Raw genomic sequence first — 18,106 nt, 5'->3', positions numbered from 1 at the left:
AACAACGGGTTGGTAATGTACAAAAAAGTGTGCTGCACGTGTAAAGTAGGTTTTTTTTTACCAAATAGAAAAAAACGAGTGCTGCACGTGCAAAGTTGTTTTTTTTTTGCTCGCCTAATTAGCTCTATTTGGTTTTAACCGTTCCCGTTGTCTTCACCTTGTCTTCAACATTACCCGATTTTATATTTCCTTTAAGAAAACTATTAATATAAAAAAGAACTTCGCTTTTAGCCCTGGCTAAATCTATGTATTATCTTGTACAATACTATCTCACCACAGATATTGAACCACCAACTTTGACCTATTGCCCTGAAGACATTACGATAGAAGAGATACAAGACAATCGGATCAGAGTAAACTGGCAGCGGGCAACTTTCACCGACAATTCAGGCGACCTACCGACAATTATCTCAAACAGACAAAATGGAGATCAATTCAACGTTCCTGGTTCCTACGAAATTGTATATACCGCATCTGACAGTTCTGGAAACAGGAACAAGAACTGTACATTCAGGATAACGTTGAAAAGTAAGTTGCTACAGATATTTTAACGCAATCATAAGTAATTATGTGTTCGCTCTACACAACATTTAAAACAAATCTATCCGTAGTATTTGTCCTTTCCATCATGCACTTGCTTAGTTAACTATTTATTACAAATTCGAGAAATGCGTTCGACAGGGAAAGATGATGAGAAGGATGAGACGGAGAGGGTGTATGCTGAACGAATCCTATTCTCTGACAATTCGCCATGTTCTCAACAAGTGAAAAAAAGGGCACGATATGTGACGCAAAGCTTCTTGAGATCAGTTGGATGGACAGCATGAAAGTAGACAAACATCTTTAACTACTTGAGAAACTATGAAATAGGAATATTTTAAAGAAAGGCCGAGATTAACGAGTTGACACTGCTAATTTAGACTGTACCTTTCCAAAAGGATAAAAATTGGCACTGGCCCGGTCAATTGTTTCACTACCATTATCCTGGCTGAGTTTACGGTGTCACTTTCTACCCTGTAAACTCACACGGGTTAAAGTATTAATTGATGAAAGTTGTGTTGCGACTGTTTCCTTTACAGAAAAACAGTGTCCTTTTTATTCGCCACCCCAAGGTGGTGCCCTGGTCTGCACCAATCCAAACAAAACTGATAAAATTTGTGCAGTTATGTGTCCTACTGGCACCGACTTCAACTTCAACCCGCCTCTGCTCTACCTTTGTTTTGCTGGAGAATGGAGTCACATATCGGTGCTCTCTTATGTTCCAACTTTACCCTGGCCAAACTGTTCTGGTAAGTGCTCTTAATAACCTTCCTTTTTTTTCGTTTTGAGTGCTTTGGTTATATTTTTAAGGTTCATTAATTATTTAGAAGGCTATTAGCCGATAGGGGTTCCCCATTTTGATCAGATGCACATATCTTGATATCGTATTGAAAAAGAGATCAAGCTTAAAGATACGTCCGATTTAGTTAACTGATCAAGAAACTAATCAACTAAGTTGAATTTTTTAAGAGCAAAACCTTCATCAAATTCATTTTGAGAATTTCAATTCTAGAAAATTTGGAGTAAACAGCTTTGCTCAAACACAAATTGTTTACCGAACAACGCATTCAACAAGTAGGACCGGATGAAAACTAGCACTCGCGTGTTTTTTTTTATTTGAGTGGGTCCATCTCTTCATCAATACGATCCAATACTGTGTCAGCAACAAAAGCAGTTTACCTTTTTGATTGACAGTTATACATATGTATATTACTCGTGATAATGTAATAAGAAACGGTAACTGACAAACTGAACTAACCAGTAATTTCATATAAAAGCCAGGAGGCCGCTCAATTAAAACAATAATAGATTTGAATGATCAACTGGATCCGCATAATATAAGGATTTTCTCATTGTTTTTCCTTGTTTTTCTCTTCATGCAGCTGGGGTGAATCCTTCATCGATAAAGTTGTCAAACCTGCAATATCATTACTATGATGGAGATGAGCATAATTCCAACGTCCAGGCCACCATCAAAGAACAATTCTACCAGTTGTTAACGTCTCAGTTTGTTCTTCCTATCTTTTGCAAGAGTTCCCCCAGTTTCTGCCTGAAGGATGAAATGTCAGTTTATCCTGGAATCAACGGTAAATCACAAACTAAAGCCTGAATAGATTAATATTCTTTTGTTTAAATTGAAATTAGCCTGAATAGCCGCGCTTGAGATAATGTATTCTTTTGAATTTTGTACTGGAGAACGAGGCTAGTCAGGCTTATTTTGATTTAAACAAAAGAATATTAATCTAGCAGCCATTTTTGCATTGTTGGTCTATGGTCAGCTTTAGGCGAATCCTTGATTACATTTTGCTTCATTACCATATGTTCATCATTGTCTGATAAAGCTACCGGAGTGGTATTTCTAGCAATTCGTGGTGGGGGTGTGCCGTCCTACTCTTCAAATCCTGACCCTAGACCTTGTTTCAGACCAATACCTATTAGGCAAATGTAAGGGAGTACCCCTCCGGGATTTTTTGTTCACAAAATGAACGCAATCATATTATTAACTGACAAATCCGAGGGGTATCCGGGGTGGGGGGGGGCTGTGTTTTCCCGCTCTCCAAATCCTGACCCTAGACCTTATTCAGATCAATACCTATAAGGCAAATAAGAGAGTACTCCCCTGGGGATTTTCGTTGTTATGGTGATAAACGCTATAAAAATTAACTTGGTAACAATAAATCATGTTAAGCAAAGGCGGCCATCATAAAAATGAAGATGTGTTTGAAGCTAGCGTACTAAGCTTTTTCATCGTCTCCTTCAAAAGATGCTATGATGAGTACCTTTTGTGGTTTTTTTTCACTTTTTGCTAAAGTTTAAACCTTTTGATGAGTTTATTCCCTTCCAAAACGTGATTGCAAATCTGTCTGCGGTGTGTAGCTACAGTGTGTGTGTGTACATCCATTGACTAAAGACGTCTCTACAGCTATCAATGGCACTTTTTTTCGGTTTAAAATGTGACGGCCAATGTCTCTTTTATCTTATTGCGATTCTTACAGGAAAGGAATGTGCTCATTGTAGATCACCACGTCAAAAAAATGTATATATACTGGAATTTCCGGTTAGGTCAAATTAGTCCGCGGGGCTCTTACGCGCGCGAAGCGTACGTGGGACAGAACCCCATACTCATAGAATATGGTCAACCTCTTTTCGTTTGGTTTTCACGAGATTGACCGAGCGTACGTACGCGTCTACAGATTGTACGGGTGGGGTAGGAGGGACTATCAAAAGGAAGGGAGGGGTGTCTCAGGCGTGTCTTGGCAAATCCACATCTTTTATATTGGACATTCACAATATGGTCAATTGATAGCTGTCAAAACAGGATAGCCACTGACCAGTATCATATGACCATATCGCGGGCTCATGTGTCAACTCGTTGAGGTGACGTGATTTATTTGGAAGCTGTTCGCTGACCAGTTAATTGATTTACTAGGTCGCGATCAATGGTCAATCTCATACTTTCTAGCCAGTTTAGGAGCACAGGAAAACTGATAATGCACACATATTGGACATCAATTACAACTTGTCTCTTATACATTGTCAATGAAATACTGGTTTTACTAGTCTATACTAGAAATGCTATCAATGCCGGGTACTGGGTACTTTCCGAAAATCGCAAAAATTAATTCTCAGCAAGAAAAACCAATCTGTCCTTATCGTAAAAATTAGTTCCCGCAAAACACAAAAAATCACCAATCCGCAAAAATAAACTCCCGCAAAAATTTCGGGCCACACGGTAATTCAAACAGCTACATCAATGTACAAAAATCATGATTAACTTATCTCTGCGACATTTTGTGTTGAATCCCCACAAAAGCAGTACATCGATTTTAGTGAGATAGTTCATGAAAGCTGTGGTCATTGTGACTAGTGTACCCTCCAATTTATCAAAGTTTTTTTTACCTCTTAAATGGAGGTTAAAAACCCAGGTTTCTGGACCCAGAAAAAGTGTTCCTTTCCCCTGATTAGAGGTGCCCCTTCAATAGCGGTAACAGATACAAAGATTATGTGTGCATTTTTCTCCGGAACCAAATTTTGTGTCCCCTGAATGGAGGTGTCTCTTAAATAAAGGTGTCCCAAGGGAAAGGGTCCACTGTAACAGGTTGCTGTATTTGTTCTTTGTAGAGGGGTCAAACTGTCCAGCCGGATGGGTTAATAATGGATCCTCGTGTTATTACGTCAAAGATACCCCGACGTTGAAACAGAGCGATGCTCGCCAACACTGTCAAAATCTGGGGGGAGATCTGGCCATAATCAAGTCAGAAAATCAAAACGATTTCATTTTCAGCTTGATACAAAGCCAAAATACATTCACAAAATGGGGTGCATGGATCGGAATCCAACGAAAGGCCGACGGAAAATTCTATTGGATTGACAACACTCCAGTAGATGGAAGCTACTCGATCTGGGCTGGCGGAGAACCAAATAATGCTGGCGGTTCCGAAAATTGTGTCCAAATGTATGGGAACGACCGATTGGGGAAAAAGTGGAATGACTTCTCCTGCGAACTGGGAAGTCATGTAACTGATGCCCCGGTGATACTGTGTCAGAAGACACTGGTTTGAGATGGTAATTGATCAAAGATTATTAGTCAACTCCTTCTGTGCTATTGATTAGGCTAAATTCCTTCAAGAGACACTAATTATTATACTAAATGAAGCATTACTTTGGTTGGCATATGTCAATAAATTTGTTCAGTTAAAGGAAACCTGAGACAGAAAGGAATAAAAACGCGGTGTTGGGAAGTTGTTGGTATGAATGTTTTGTTTTCGTTTCATGAACAATCATATATAAACTGTTTCGGATTTATGGGAGTGGCCCAGGGGCCCGAGTCCCCCAACTTATGTTCGGGGCAGTCAACAGGGGCCTAAATTAATTGCTACAATTGCTTAATTGCTACATTCCTGAGTTTTGTTCTAGTAGCTGCTAGAAGGCAGCTCCTCGAGATCAAGGAAGTAGGGAGATTCAAAGATCGATTTCGAACGTTTTCGCTAAGACGAAGTTGAAAGCTTGAAAGACTATTTAACTTTTGAACACTATGATCTTTAGTCAAAGCCAAAAGGTGATTTTCATTTTGTCTATTTTCCAACCGAGATGGCTATACGCAAAGTTAGGGCGCACCTCCTTTTAAAGCACATTCCATAATAGAAACTGAGAATGGTATGGCTGTGGCGTTACCAACTTAGTTTACATCATCACTTGGCCACTGCAAAAAACTGTAAGCAGACTTTTCAAGCGCTATAATCTATAAAAGTCCAAAAATATACATACATATATATATATTTTTATCCAACTTTGTCCGGAATTTGCATTCTCTTATAAACAGGTCGATTCCAGTGGTTTTGAAGCAAACTGAAGTTAATAAAGGTGGTTAGAGGCGCACCTTATCAAAGTCCTAATTATATTGAGTATTGCTAAATCTCAGTATTAGCCTTGACTTTATCAATAAACAGTGGGATATAGTCAACTGTGATTGATCATTAAACGCATGGTATGTTAAGGGTTGAGGGAGAGGAAGGACTGGGATTGAAAAGAGACGACAGACGGTTGCTATGGAAACTAACTTGGATGAAGCCCTTTTTAGCCAAAGCAAAAAACAAAACAAGCAAATGTATAAAACAGTTCGAAAAGCAGCAGTGTTAAAACTGAATAACATTTTACGCACGAGAGGTTGAGTAAATGCTCGAGTTTTGTAAAGTGACGTCGTTGGTCCCCAGTACAAACATAAACTAGAGTAATCATCTCATCTTGTACAGCTCCTCATATAGGTTGTCTAAAACGGCCTTGCCGTAATAAAACCAATATGGAGGGCAACGATTTAGAGGTAAGAACATTTGATAGTAGGATAAGGATAGTAGTATTTCTGGCGTACTTTGAAAACTGCTTTTCTTGTCGGTTTTTGCCATTACACATTGGACGCCTAGATTCTTTCTGACGACAATGTAGATGTTTGTTTGTTTGTTTGCACTAAAGAACAAAACTCTCCAAAGGCCGATGCTGACTTGCTTTTGCGACTACCCTTGGCCACAACCCTCTCTCCTCTGTGGAGGCTCAAAGGGGCATGGCGAAAGTGAGCGCAGGCGCAAAATGTGCTTCAATCTTTTGGTTTTCACGCCTTCACTCACTTCGCACAGCGGAAATCCAATAACACCTTTCGAACCTCTGGGGAGGGGAGTCAGAGCCTACAACTCATTAAGAATATACACTATAATTAACATACACACAATACCTGATCATAGTAATATTGAAATTTAAGATGGCCTCTTTCAGAAGTTACTCGTCTCAGTAAAGTCATCTTGCTTATTTCTCTAAATTCAGAAAAATGGTGATCATGATGATGATGATGATGATCTATTGCCAACGCATGTTATTTGTAGCTATTAGATGTCCTACGCTTCAGGTTCTTAACTCTGATCCACCTAGTGTTACTTGCTCGGCTATCGATAACCGTGTTAATTCCAACTGTGCCTTTAAATGCCCTGCTGAGTACCAGCTGAAAGGCTCTGAGGTGCGCGTTTGTCAATCCGACAAGACATGCTCTGGAACTCCAACGACCTGAGAAGGTATTAGACTTTTAACTCTAATTTAAAAACCATTTGCTTTTCAAAGTTCTTGATTGCCTAACGCACTTACTATATACTCAGTGCCTGATATTGTGTGTAGCGAGCCGGTGTGAAAACGAAACAACTGGCAACTTCTTGGTAATAGTAAAGTTTTGTGATGTTTAACGTAACTATGAAGAAGTAGTTAAAAAAATAATACTGTTCCATAAAAGGCTAAAGCAGCCTTAGTATACGAAATGAACATTTTACAAACTTAGTTGTTTATTTGAGATAAAAAAATATACATATTAGTGTAGAATCGAGGGTTGTATACAAGTACTAACGCAACCTTTTACTCTCCTCCTCACTTTTACTCTCCTGATCTTCACAGCAAAGGTGTTGTCATTCTTAACATAGTATGCGCTCTCCCCTTCCATCCGCAGAGGCTCCCGCTGGGCATTCCAACAAAAATATATAAAAGTGATTAAAAAATCCACCTATCATCGGGCCGTGTCCAAGAAATATTGTCAGAGAAGAGGAGAACATAGAAGTGAGAGTACTCTGGACGACTCCAGTTTTCTCCGACAATTCAGGAAGTGTTAAGTTCTCTTCAAACTAACAAAGCGGAGAATTATTTGCTGTTCCCAGCACCTAAGTAATGGTGTATACCGGAAAAGACTCGTCAATATCTTACCTTGTCCACGTAGTTGAAGCCAATTATTTTCATTCTCCCATTTGCTTTATACATTGGTTTTTCTAGGCTTACTAGACCCTCCTCTTGCTTCTGACACTACATTGGAAACGACAAGTTACAGCACGTCAATTCCAGCCTTTGTTTAAAACATCAGTGCATTCCTTAGTTTTCTTGTTTGTATAATTACATTGTTTAATAATTGTATTTATACTTAGGTAATTTTGCCTATTTTTTACACTTACATTATTCTCGCCTTATTTTTTTTGGTTTCTGCTTGTAACTGTTGTTAACTCATGCCAAAAATGGTAGCGATCAAGGGATGGCAGGACCTCAATGCCCTTATAAATACCGTATTGAGTTGGATTCCAGTCTTAGCAAGATTACAAGGAAAGAAATGCAAGATGCATCCGATGGATTGAATGGAGTTTGTAATAATCTATTAAGACTAAAGAACCTGTTACATCATGCATTATAAAATAACTAAGATAGTACGCGCGCTACGATTGGCAGAGAGGCGTGTTTGCAAGAGAGTTTATAAACATGGTTGTGGCGTCAAGTAACGCGAGAACGACTTTGAAAAAGTTTTTGAGTTGAAAACTCCATAAGTTTACTTTATTTACCCATTTCCTCGGCGGCTGAAACTTTGAAAATCTTTACAAATATGCGGTGCCAATTTTTTTTCGCTTAAGCTAACATTTGGAGCGAGAAAAATCCGTATTTTGGAAAGCATCATTTTTGCAAATCAACAAGATCTGGCGAGCAAGACTTCGTGTACAAGACTTCGCGACTGGTGAGAATTTCTCTTTTAATTAGTTCCATAACAAAGAGTTTTGGTTTTTTTCTTGGGAAAGTTACTTTATATAGGCAATAGAAAACTTTCCCCCCGTATTTGCATAGCCTGATATACACACCCGAGGGGTTGGGAGAAGAAGTCGAGGGTTTACGTAACTGTCGAGAATTCTCCAAACCCCTGGAGTGTTTGTATCGGGCTATGCAAACACGGGAAACCTTTTCTGTTGCTTAAATTTTACGTTGTGTTACGTCAGTCGAGCTTGAGAAAGCACAGGATTTAGTCTCTTCTTTTGTGACCGAAACCATTCGGCTAATGGAAGTAGAATCACGCTTTTCTAATCTTTATACTAGACTCTTGATAGTAGTCAACGGGGATATTTAACAGAACCAAAATTGAACGCGATGAAAACTACGCCTGGAGTAGTTGCAGAAGTAAAAAATAAAATGTGTTTAGCTGAAGCCCATCTCATCGTTGTTGTTTGCCAAAAAGCGTTATCATGTTTTTTTCCGCAACATAATCGTCAGCAAGAATTTTTTTTCCACATCCATTTATATCCTTATATCACAGTTCATGTTTCATAGGTATATAAAATAAAGTCAACAAGAACGCTCTTAAATCGTTGTTTCGTCTCGCTTGCTTGAAGACTACATAAGAAATGAGGAGGTGATTAATTCTACACGAAAGACGATTTACTCGCTAAAGATTTTTTACTTCCTAATTTAATTGATCGACGGTCGAGTATTCTTTGGAATATTTACTTTTTATATCGTATTTGACGATTTGTTTTTCAATTGATTTAGTACGCTTGTTAGCAACGACCGGAAATACGTCTGCGGTCGCAGGCTATACGCGTGTATAATTACACGAAAATTCAAGGGCCTCGATTCGAGAGAAATTACATCATTGCCAGAGATAAAAAACGTGATGAGAACATGGTGCGTCTTTTCAATCGTCGCCGAAAACAATCCGCATGCTCATCACAAAACTCATTTGCATACAGTGTTCACTTGTTCTAAAGTAATCAACGCTTTTAAGCGATAGAATTCGTGGACCGGCACGTTTCGCAAAAGCTCTAAATTTACTCTTTTCTAAGCTTTCTTCACAGAACATGTGTGGCTTCGGTCATGCAACGATTCTTATTGCCAGTTTCCATGGTCTCCGCTAGGAACACCTAGTACCATGATCCCTGTTTGCGTCCTAAATACGAAGAAAAATGGCTTGCAGATTATGAGTCTCGCTGCTTACGCAAGCGAGACTAAAGAGTCATTAGTACCTCTAGCAGCACTTGTTGTACAGGTTGTACAGGTTGTAAAAACCATTGAAAATGTGGTCTGAACTACTATTTGAGAGCCTGAAACAGGCTATGTTTTGAGAATATCTGAACCATGTACTCGTCAAGATCGCCTGTTATCGAATACTATCGATTGTCATTGTTTTTAATCGATTATAATCGATAAATTATTTTTTCAGTCACTTCGATTTCTATCGATTTCCGACATCAATCGATAGCAATAGGCGGATAATATCTATTGATATCGATTATATCTGTTGATTTCCGATGTCGATCCTGAGATCAGGCTCTATTTTCGTTTCGCTTTGTAAATAACATTCCGGCGGGCGTGGCGAAACGAAGATAAACTACTCCTGGCGTTGTCCGGTCAAACGCATTTTTGCTCAGACAAGACCCATTTTCGATCGGTCAAATATCAAGTGTAAATAGGTAGCTTTAGAATGATGCGTAATGAACATACAGTCGCTTTGAAAGAAAAATTTGTATGAGCCTGCGAATGTATCCGTTTCTCATCGCTCTTCGCCGCTAGGGACTTTTCGCAGGAAAGTCTCCCTTGAGAACATTCCCTCGCGGCGAAGAGCGATGAAAGACGGCTACATTCGCAGACTAAATCTTTACACATTGCGAATGAAGTAATGTGCTCTTTCAAACAAAAAACCACCAAGTAAGAACAGAATAACACGGCTTTTGTAGTACGAGTTGACTTAAAATGTACTGAAGAATCCACAGGCGGCCCAAACTCACTTTGCGAGAAAAGGTTGTAATGTAATTTACATAACATAGGTGACGCGCCGGTGTCGCGTTACAGGCGACCGCTGAAAATACAAGAGACTTTGAGAAATAAATTACTGAGATCTGCGAACGCTAAATAACGCTAAACCTTACTCTTTCTTAAATGAAATGAATAAAAAAGTCTTACCTGCAATCTATTCCACTGCGTTTTGGTGTCTGTTTGTCGTTTTACTGTTTTTTTGGCTTTATTGCGTAACCGCTGTTACTCCTTTCATAGAACGAAGGAGTAACAGCGGTTACTCCCTTTTTTTGAAACACGGCTCCGCCGCCAAAACTTTAATCACGCACCCACACAATACCGCCAGCTACGCAGGCTACCTTTTCTCGCAACGTGAGTTTGGGCCGCCTGTGAAGAATCAAGCTCTGACAAAGTAAGACTTTATTATTGGTACAAAGAAACTAGGAAAGTCATAAAAAAAAATCCTAATATTTAAGAAAAAATGTAAAAATGAACCTACAGACGGAAAGCTGTATATGACTTAGACTGTTCCAGGCTCAGCTAGGCTCTCAGATAGTAGGGATAACGCGTAAGGGAATATTTTTGTGTTCGCACTTTTCCCGACTATCTCGGAGCCTGGAATAGGCTACACATTGCGAAGCGGTAACGTTATGCATGACAATTTACAAGAGAACCGGTTGTAGTACGGAAAAGCGGTAAGAAGACTAATACCGTACAACAAATGACTATACGGAAATGTGTCATAAAGACGGGGCTAATATCGTAAAATTAAACGAAGAAATGTTTAAAAGTGGAAAATACTGATGCTTAATTCACGTCTCACTCTACCACGAGCTCATGAGTCGACTTCAGGGACGTAGCCAGGTTTTTTTTCAGAGATACGCACAATTACCCAAATGCCGCTGACAAATGTAATCTAGCGGTATCTCAGACTTTTATTTGCAAATGAGTGATTCTTTTACCGCTATTTGCCACATTATTTTTGACCGACGAAGGCTAGCACCCTATGTTGATGTAATCTTCGTCTATAGTGCGACGACAGGCCGAAGTGAAAACAACGCGCTTACACTTTAGCTAAACTCACTGTTTCTATAAATATATCATTAAAGATTCGGTCCACCAAAGTATAACGCCTCTTTTCTGGAAGCCGACATTCGGGTGTAAAACTAAAAATTATACAGCCCGTTGTCATGAATTGAGCCAAACTGTGAACGTAAAATAATTATATGTTACCTATCTTATCCTTTGCTTGAAATTTGCTTTTTTCTTTTTCTTTTTTTTTTGTTTGTTGTTTTTTTTTTTTTCATTATTCACTTTTGTATCTTATTTTATTATTATAATTTTTTTCACCCTCGACTTTTTCAGGTACTCACGTGCGTACTGGTAGCTACGCCCCTGGCCCGGGTTGCTCGAAGTATGGTTAGTGCTAACCAATAGTCTCTTGCATGGAAACCTATACATTTTGATACCTCTTAACCAACGGTTAGCGCTAACCAGGCTTCGAGCAACCGGCCCCTGGTCTTTGATCTGTCAACACTTCACTTTAAAATCAAGTTTCCAAATGGAATTCTAATTCGAAAATGTAACTCGAATCTTCACTCGAATCCAAACTTGAAAATCCAACTCTAAAATCCAACTCGAATCCTAACTCGAAATCCAAATAGTATATCGCGAGGACATGCCCCTTTCACAGCATGACTGGTCTTGAAAACAGGTACTGAAAAGAACACTCCTTAATTATGTATCGAATGAGAGAATTTCAGCCGTCAAAACACTTTAATGTTTTGATTTGGTGCGTCTTTAACTCTTTACTTCTTTGCCGATTAAGTTTGTTTTACCTTTTTTTGACAGCAGGCAATGTTCATGTATAGTTTCGCTTTCATTGAAAATTGCTAGTTGCCGCTAAACATTTATAAGAGCCAAAATCCCGGGGAACAATGCAATGGTCAGCACTGTGGTTAACCGTGTGGAAAGTGATTTTGATTTTTCCTTATTCAAGAGTATCGTCAGTGGCTAAGCCAAGTGTATCACAAGCCAAATACCTTGATTATGAGATCGGAGCAAGCATTCACTTCAACATGCAGACGTTTAATGGAACCATGAAGTCGGGTGAGTGAGTTAATTTACTTTGCCGAAACGAACGAAGAGACTTGAAAGCGTATGAAAGGCCTTTCCCATTTCTTCACTCTCCCTTTTTTTCTCTAGCAACCTGCTACGCCGGCAGGGCTATCTGTCTGACTGCTTTCAGAAAGCCGGACAGGGTTAGAACTAACAATCACGGCGACATTTTTTTTAAGGACTGAAATACCTTGAATTTCATACGACGGCGTTTAGTCTTCATAATTAACGTCGATACGTGAGCTTACAGATCCATTAAGTTTTTTTAACAATGCCCTCTGATATTATTTACATCTAACAGGACACGTAGTTTCCCCAGATGCTTTCAACCCAACTAAACTGTCCACAGATCAATGGCTCCGGGCCGCGAAAAGTTTTGGTGCGAAATATGCTGTGCTCACACTCGATCACTTCAGTGGCTTCCTGCTTTGGCCTACGACAACAAATTACAGTTATTCCGTAAAGAGCAGTAATTGGAGAAACAAGACCGGAGATGTAGCTCTAGATTTCATTCAGTCTTGTGCAAAATATGGTATTAAACATGCTTTTTACTACAGTGTGAATAAAAACTGGTATATGAATGTCAGTAACCACAGGGCACCCAGTCCAGGAGCGCAGACAGTTTATAATCGTATTGTTGAACAACAAATACGAGAATTGTTAAATCCAAGCTCGAAGTATGCCAGTCCTTTTCTATTTTGGTTCGATGCTGGTATTGTTAGCGGAATCAGCCCCAATGTTGTGCCAATATTTCACTCTCTAGCCGAAAACATAATTTGTTTGAAGTGTCCAGCTTCTTCAGGGATTGCAGGAGCGCGATGGATTGGTAACGAGAGAGCTGTGGCGTCGTTGCCTCTTTGGTATGCAGTGCGCGATGGAGGATATAATGGTTAGTAAAATTAATCAGAAAGTCGCCTCCTTTTGTTGGCGCTGTGATTGATGGGAAAGTTCCAAGGTCCTCGTTACATCAGGGGAATAAAGAAGGCTATTTCCCAAGCGCCTTAAAGGTGTATTTACAGGCAATTTAATAAAGCCAGGTACGTATTGTAACAAGTTAGTGAGCAATTTTTCCGTGCAACACATGTCTAAGGACACCCATTTTCTTAATAGAACTATTATTTTTAGCTTTTGTTCATTCCAATTCATTCCTTCGTAAGAGATCAGTCCTATTTAAGGTGAATCCATAGGGTGGAATTTTGTGGCGAACTGGTTTCTTATGACTGCCTCGACAACAATTATAATAGGTTCAAACCAAGAGACTATAAAGGGGACAGAGAGGGCATCCCCCATACACACCCTGTTCCATAGGTAATTCGTCTCGAGTTATTTTTAACACCAGAGATCTCAAGGGGGATTAGACAACAGCCAATCACATAGCGCGAATGTGTTCCGCGCGGATGACCCACGCTGAGAGCCACGCGTCCTTCACGAAATGACGCAGAACAAAATGGGGGAAGACGCGGGGAGCGATTTTGCTATTCCTTTTGTCGACGAAAACGACTACAGCGAGATTTCTGCGAAAGCTGTGTTAGCGAAACCGAAATTAAAAAAGAATCGCCCTTCCTCTCTTGTATAGAGCTAACAGTAGAGCAGGGAAATCCTTAACACACTGAATATTCTCTCAGGATCATTTATAATTTACAGTTTGAAGAGAGCAATTTCTGGTTTGATGTTTATTTTTTTCAGTCTTTATAGCGATTATTCCTACCCACTTACTTTGTCAATTGTAGGCGAACCCTCCTAAAGCTGAATTTCAAGGGACCATATTCAAGCTCAGAAAGAGAATTAAAATTTCGTCGTTGCTTATTTACGTCCTCCATAAAACGAGAAATTAGGCATTTTCACGTCGTAGTCGTGCAAAAACGGGAAAGAAATGAACAAAAAAAGTGTGTTGCACGTGCGAAGTTGTTGTTTTGCTAATTAAACCTATTGTTTTTTTGACGTTCTAGTTGTCGTCCGCGTCGTTGGATCTTAAACTCCCTAAATTGTACAAACGACCGCTTTCGATAGACCGGCGAAATTTCTCATTTTATTAAAGCACTGAGGTTACGACAACTTCGAGTTAAACTGATTTCAAGGGTTGTCAAAGAGTCCAGCGATTCCTTTTTCCCAGGTGAGCGCCGACTCATTTCGCTTCAATATTCAGGAATGCTCTCGATCTTTTTACGCTTTCATTGCCTCTCGCCCGACATGTTTTGCACGGCGTTTGGTCATGCGAAACCTCCACGAAACATCCACGCCTCGCGCGAGGTAACTTTATCCCGATTCTAAAAATAACTCGAGACGAATTACCTATGGAATAGGGTGTATATGGGGGATGCCCTCTCTGTCCCCTTTATAGTCTCTTGGTTCAAACACATTAAGCTAGACAACGTTAATGTTATTATACTGATTGTCGTTTCAGGGGATCCTTTAGGTGAGCAGTTCCGTCCTCCATTCTGTGATACTGTTATACGTGAACATAAATGGTTTTGGCTCCCACGCACAAGGAACAGAGTCAAAAATGTGAGTACACTCATTACTGAATATTTAACCAGCGTGGGACGGGGTTGTCACATGATACTTAACTTGAACCCGGATCCTTTCGGCTTGATCGAAGACGAGGATCTTCATGCCTATAAGGGGTTTGGTGAAGCTATTGGTCTGCTCTACAAGGATTTGATCATAACTCAGAAAAATGCGACACTAAAAATCGGTGTCGAGAAAGTGTGGAGAATACCCAGAATTCTCAATGTGGCAAACGGATCAGTGGTTGTAATGGAGGATGTGGCAAAGTTTGGTCAGTTAGTGAGAGAGTACCAGCTAAGATTCAACACTTCACATGGATGGGTTAATTATCCCGAATATGGAAGTACTATTGGACACAAGAGGATACATCCATTTCCCCAAGTGCTTCGAGGAAAACCTGTTTATGCTATCAGCTTCAAAATAGTGAAATTAGTCACAAGGGATCCGTCAATCACCATACGTGAAGTTTCGGTTTATGATTGGACTGAGGCAACAAGGAAGCGATACATTTGAAATGACATCTCGTCTCAGTGCAGATCAAAGGACAGTTACGTACTGTAGATAGATGAAGTAATGACAAGCAATAAGAAGTCATGTTATAAAAGGGTGACGTGTAGCCTCTGTACAGCCACCCCATCCCCTAAAATGAGGGAAGGCTTGGGCGCCTGTACACGGGCTATATGACGTGCGGGAGATTATTCAGTTAGTTATCGTTCCGTTATCACTGGCAAACAAAGTTTACCAGGCAATATCATTCCATATATCACTCTATATCTTCTCTATGTTTAAGGAGCGCTCCCTAAGGCCTGTTTCAAACGTCGTGCTACTGCCATGCTAAGTTGGCTCGACTGTAGCTCGACTGCAGCACGACTTGGTTTCAGACGTCGATTTTAATTCAGTCGAATAGAACGGCTGTTGCCGAAAACAAAACACAAAAATAAAGAAACGGTTTAACAAATTTTTAAATGTACTCTTATGTATTTTTAATTTATGAATTGAGTTCGGCAAGGCGGTAGCACGACGTTTGAAACCAAGTCGAGCTACTGACGTGCAGCTCACGGCAGTAGCACGACTTGGTTTCAAACGTCGCGCTACTGCTGTGCTAAAGTCGAATTTAATTCGATCAATTGAGTTCGGCACGTAGCAAGACGTTTGAAACGGGCTTAAATTTCTATTTACATCAGTAGCTCGTTTATTGTACGAATGTTGCCCTGATCGTTATTCATTTTAGTTTGTTCATATTTTACTTTTGTTTTATCTATTTACCTTCGCAGGCATTCAAATAGACTAGGGACTAACTGGGGGAGGGCAAGGGGGAACGGAGAGGATGGATTGCAACTCCATGCACCGGGGCAAAAGCAAATTGTTTGCGTTCAAATTCTCCAACGACGAGACACTACAGTTGCTTATAAAATTCTAGACATGGAAAAAGCTATTTACAATAGTCGGATCACACACAGTGAAAAATTTAACGTGTTTATTCCACTCTATAAATTCACCAATCTTCAGTATTACAGCTTAAATAATACAAATTTTATGTAGAAAGGAAAAGAAAATGTAAAGACTGACTGTTTTGATAACAATAACAATATTTTAGCTATAAGTTCTCTTCACAAACTGACACCGCTGAATGAAGGACATAAGTGACAACAACACAAAAATAACCGTTCAAACTGTTCTTTTTTAAAAAAGTTTCGCTTGACTTTATGTAACGGTGTAAATGAATAAATGAGCAGGGGTTACTGTTTTTGTCGGGTTCAATTCTCAATGACGTCATAATGATCGTAATAATAACCATAAGCACCGTTATGACGCGTTTATTTTAAATTGGAGCATTGAAAAAAAACTGTTGGCAATTAACGACGCTTATGATAGACATAATCTTCATAACAGAGAAATTTATCGCTCCTTTATATGATTGAGTATGTCTGTGATAAGCCTGTCCCAGGCGTTCAGATAGTGGAAAGTGACGCGAAATGGGGGTGAAGAGGAAAAAAATGTAGGAGAGGGCGAGGAGAAAAAGGAGAGAACTCGCGCCTTCTCTCCCCACCCGCCTCGCTGCGCCGTCACCACTATCTGAACGCCTGCAAAACGACAACAACAACTCTTAAAATTCTTATCGTCGTCGTTCCTGTCGATGTTCTTCGGCTCTTTGAATTGCTTTCGTGTGTTACAGTTCCGCGGAACCTGTCCTGTTACACGCTGAAAACTTTAGGCCATGTTCACTGGCTCAACCGGATGATTCTGGTGCAGGCACAAAAAGCGATCCGGCCGTACCATGAACAGCAACGGCACAGAAGTGGAAAAAGTCGTTCACACACATCGAACATCGTTCTGAGAAGGTCCGAATACCAGTTCATACTAGTGTGGCACAAAACCTATCCGATATGTGACGCCCCAACTTCGAGATCTGCATGGCACAGCTTTGCTCCGTTACAGAAATCGCGCCGTGATTTAACAGAAGTCCTATCCGGTATAGTGTCTCGCTTGTCCCGCGTGGGGTGATTTTCACGCGCGCTCGCGTTTCGCTTGCTCTACTATCCCTGAGGAAAAATGGGGACTACTTGTAGTCTAAGTGTGAAAATTGCCTTGGCCCACATTAGTGCGCAATTCTGGCTTTGCCAAAAAATCAATATACTTTAAGTAATGGTCCAGACAAGAAGGAAAGAAGCAAACGCAATGAACGCGTCGGAATGCATAAAGGTGCTAACTTTACTGCTGTCTGTACTAAATTTCTGATTGGTTTAAACATCAAATTTTACCAAATCTTCGCAAAGCCGCTTGTATATTAATCTCGTCTGAGTCTAACTAACACAGAAATCCTATGTGAGGAACATGTAAATTGTAAACTTTTCTTGGCTATTGTTTGCAACTCTCATGATTTGTCGAAATCTTTTAACACAAAAAAACGCCCTTTAAAAATGGTCTTTAAATACATTTTATTTCGTAAACTGAATTTTTGTAGGTTTATGCATTCTCTAGGTGAAAATGAAAAATATTCCTATCTGAGGAACGCGTATTGCGCCATAACAAAAGAAATTGCTTTCCGTGTTACCCGGATCGTTACTTACTGAGCCTGGTGGGTTCAGAGACCACGGAGAGGTGTTGGGGGGAGGGATGGGTCCCTGGGGTTATGATTTTGAGGACACTGCAAAACATTTCCAATAAAATTCATTAACATTTCTACAATGATAGAATACCCTAGAAAATAATATTTTCTATTACACTGAAAGAAATCTGCATGAAATATTTTATACTCATATACCTTTTTATCAAAATATGAGATATCTTTGGTCATTGTGGAAAATGTTCGGTGATGCTGTTCGGTTCTAGCAGTGAAAGAGTAAAGAGTCGTTGGACCACCAAGTTAGAC

At 39.8% G+C, this 18,106-nt stretch overlaps 3 protein-coding genes across 4 annotated transcripts in view; 2 read left to right on the top strand and 1 right to left on the bottom strand.

The window, feature by feature from the left end:
- The first annotated feature begins 1,228 nt into the window (after positions 1–1,228).
- On the top strand, positions 1,229–4,784 carry LOC140950651 (C-type lectin domain family 4 member E-like). Its single transcript, XM_073399902.1, has 3 exons — positions 1,229–1,289; positions 1,923–2,126; positions 4,162–4,784. Exons 2-3 carry the CDS (start codon positions 2,102–2,104, stop codon positions 4,599–4,601), a joined length of 465 nt encoding a protein of 154 aa, XP_073256003.1. The 5' UTR covers positions 1,229–1,289; positions 1,923–2,101; the 3' UTR covers positions 4,602–4,784.
- Positions 4,785–11,801: 7,017 nt separating this feature from the next.
- Positions 11,802–15,401, top strand: LOC140951106 (uncharacterized). The gene is made up of 3 exons (XM_073400323.1): positions 11,802–12,216; positions 12,527–13,114; positions 14,630–15,401. The coding sequence occupies exons 1-3, from the start codon at positions 12,045–12,047 to the stop codon at positions 15,244–15,246; spliced, it is 1,377 nt and encodes a 458-aa protein (XP_073256424.1). The 5' UTR covers positions 11,802–12,044; the 3' UTR covers positions 15,247–15,401.
- Positions 15,402–16,193: 792 nt separating this feature from the next.
- Positions 16,194–18,106, bottom strand: part of LOC140950001 (UDP-glucose:glycoprotein glucosyltransferase 1-like) — a 50,690-nt gene continuing 48,777 nt past the window's right edge. For both annotated transcript variants that reach the window (XM_073399156.1, XM_073399157.1), the window contains exon 47: positions 16,194–18,106. This exon is cut by the window's right edge and continues 103 nt beyond it. The gene's annotated coding sequence lies outside the window, so the exon portion shown is untranslated.

The sequence above is a fragment of the Porites lutea genome, chromosome 10, assembly GCF_958299795.1.
Source record: "Porites lutea chromosome 10, jaPorLute2.1, whole genome shotgun sequence".
Lineage (NCBI taxonomy): Eukaryota > Metazoa > Cnidaria > Anthozoa > Scleractinia > Poritidae > Porites > Porites lutea.
Note: the sequence above shows the minus strand (reverse complement) of the source record. Positions and strands in the feature narration are given on the sequence as shown.

What these genes read in the sequence shown, in the direction of transcription:
- LOC140950651 (XM_073399902.1), top strand. Translation starts at nt 2,102, where the DNA reads ATGTCAGTTTATCCTGGAATCAACG. An exon ending in AGTTTATCCTGGAATCAACG is followed by an intron (nt 2,127 to 4,161) that starts GTAAATCACAAA and finishes TGTTCTTTGTAG; the next exon opens with AGGGGTCAAACTGTCCAGCC.
- LOC140951106 (XM_073400323.1), top strand. Translation starts at nt 12,045, where the DNA reads ATGCAATGGTCAGCACTGTGGTTAACCGTGTGGAAAGTGATTTTGATT. An exon ending in TAATGGAACCATGAAGTCGG is followed by an intron (nt 12,217 to 12,526) that starts GTGAGTGAGTTA and finishes TACATCTAACAG; the next exon opens with GACACGTAGTTTCCCCAGAT. An exon ending in GCGCGATGGAGGATATAATG is followed by an intron (nt 13,115 to 14,629) that starts GTTAGTAAAATT and finishes TTGTCGTTTCAG; the next exon opens with GGGATCCTTTAGGTGAGCAG.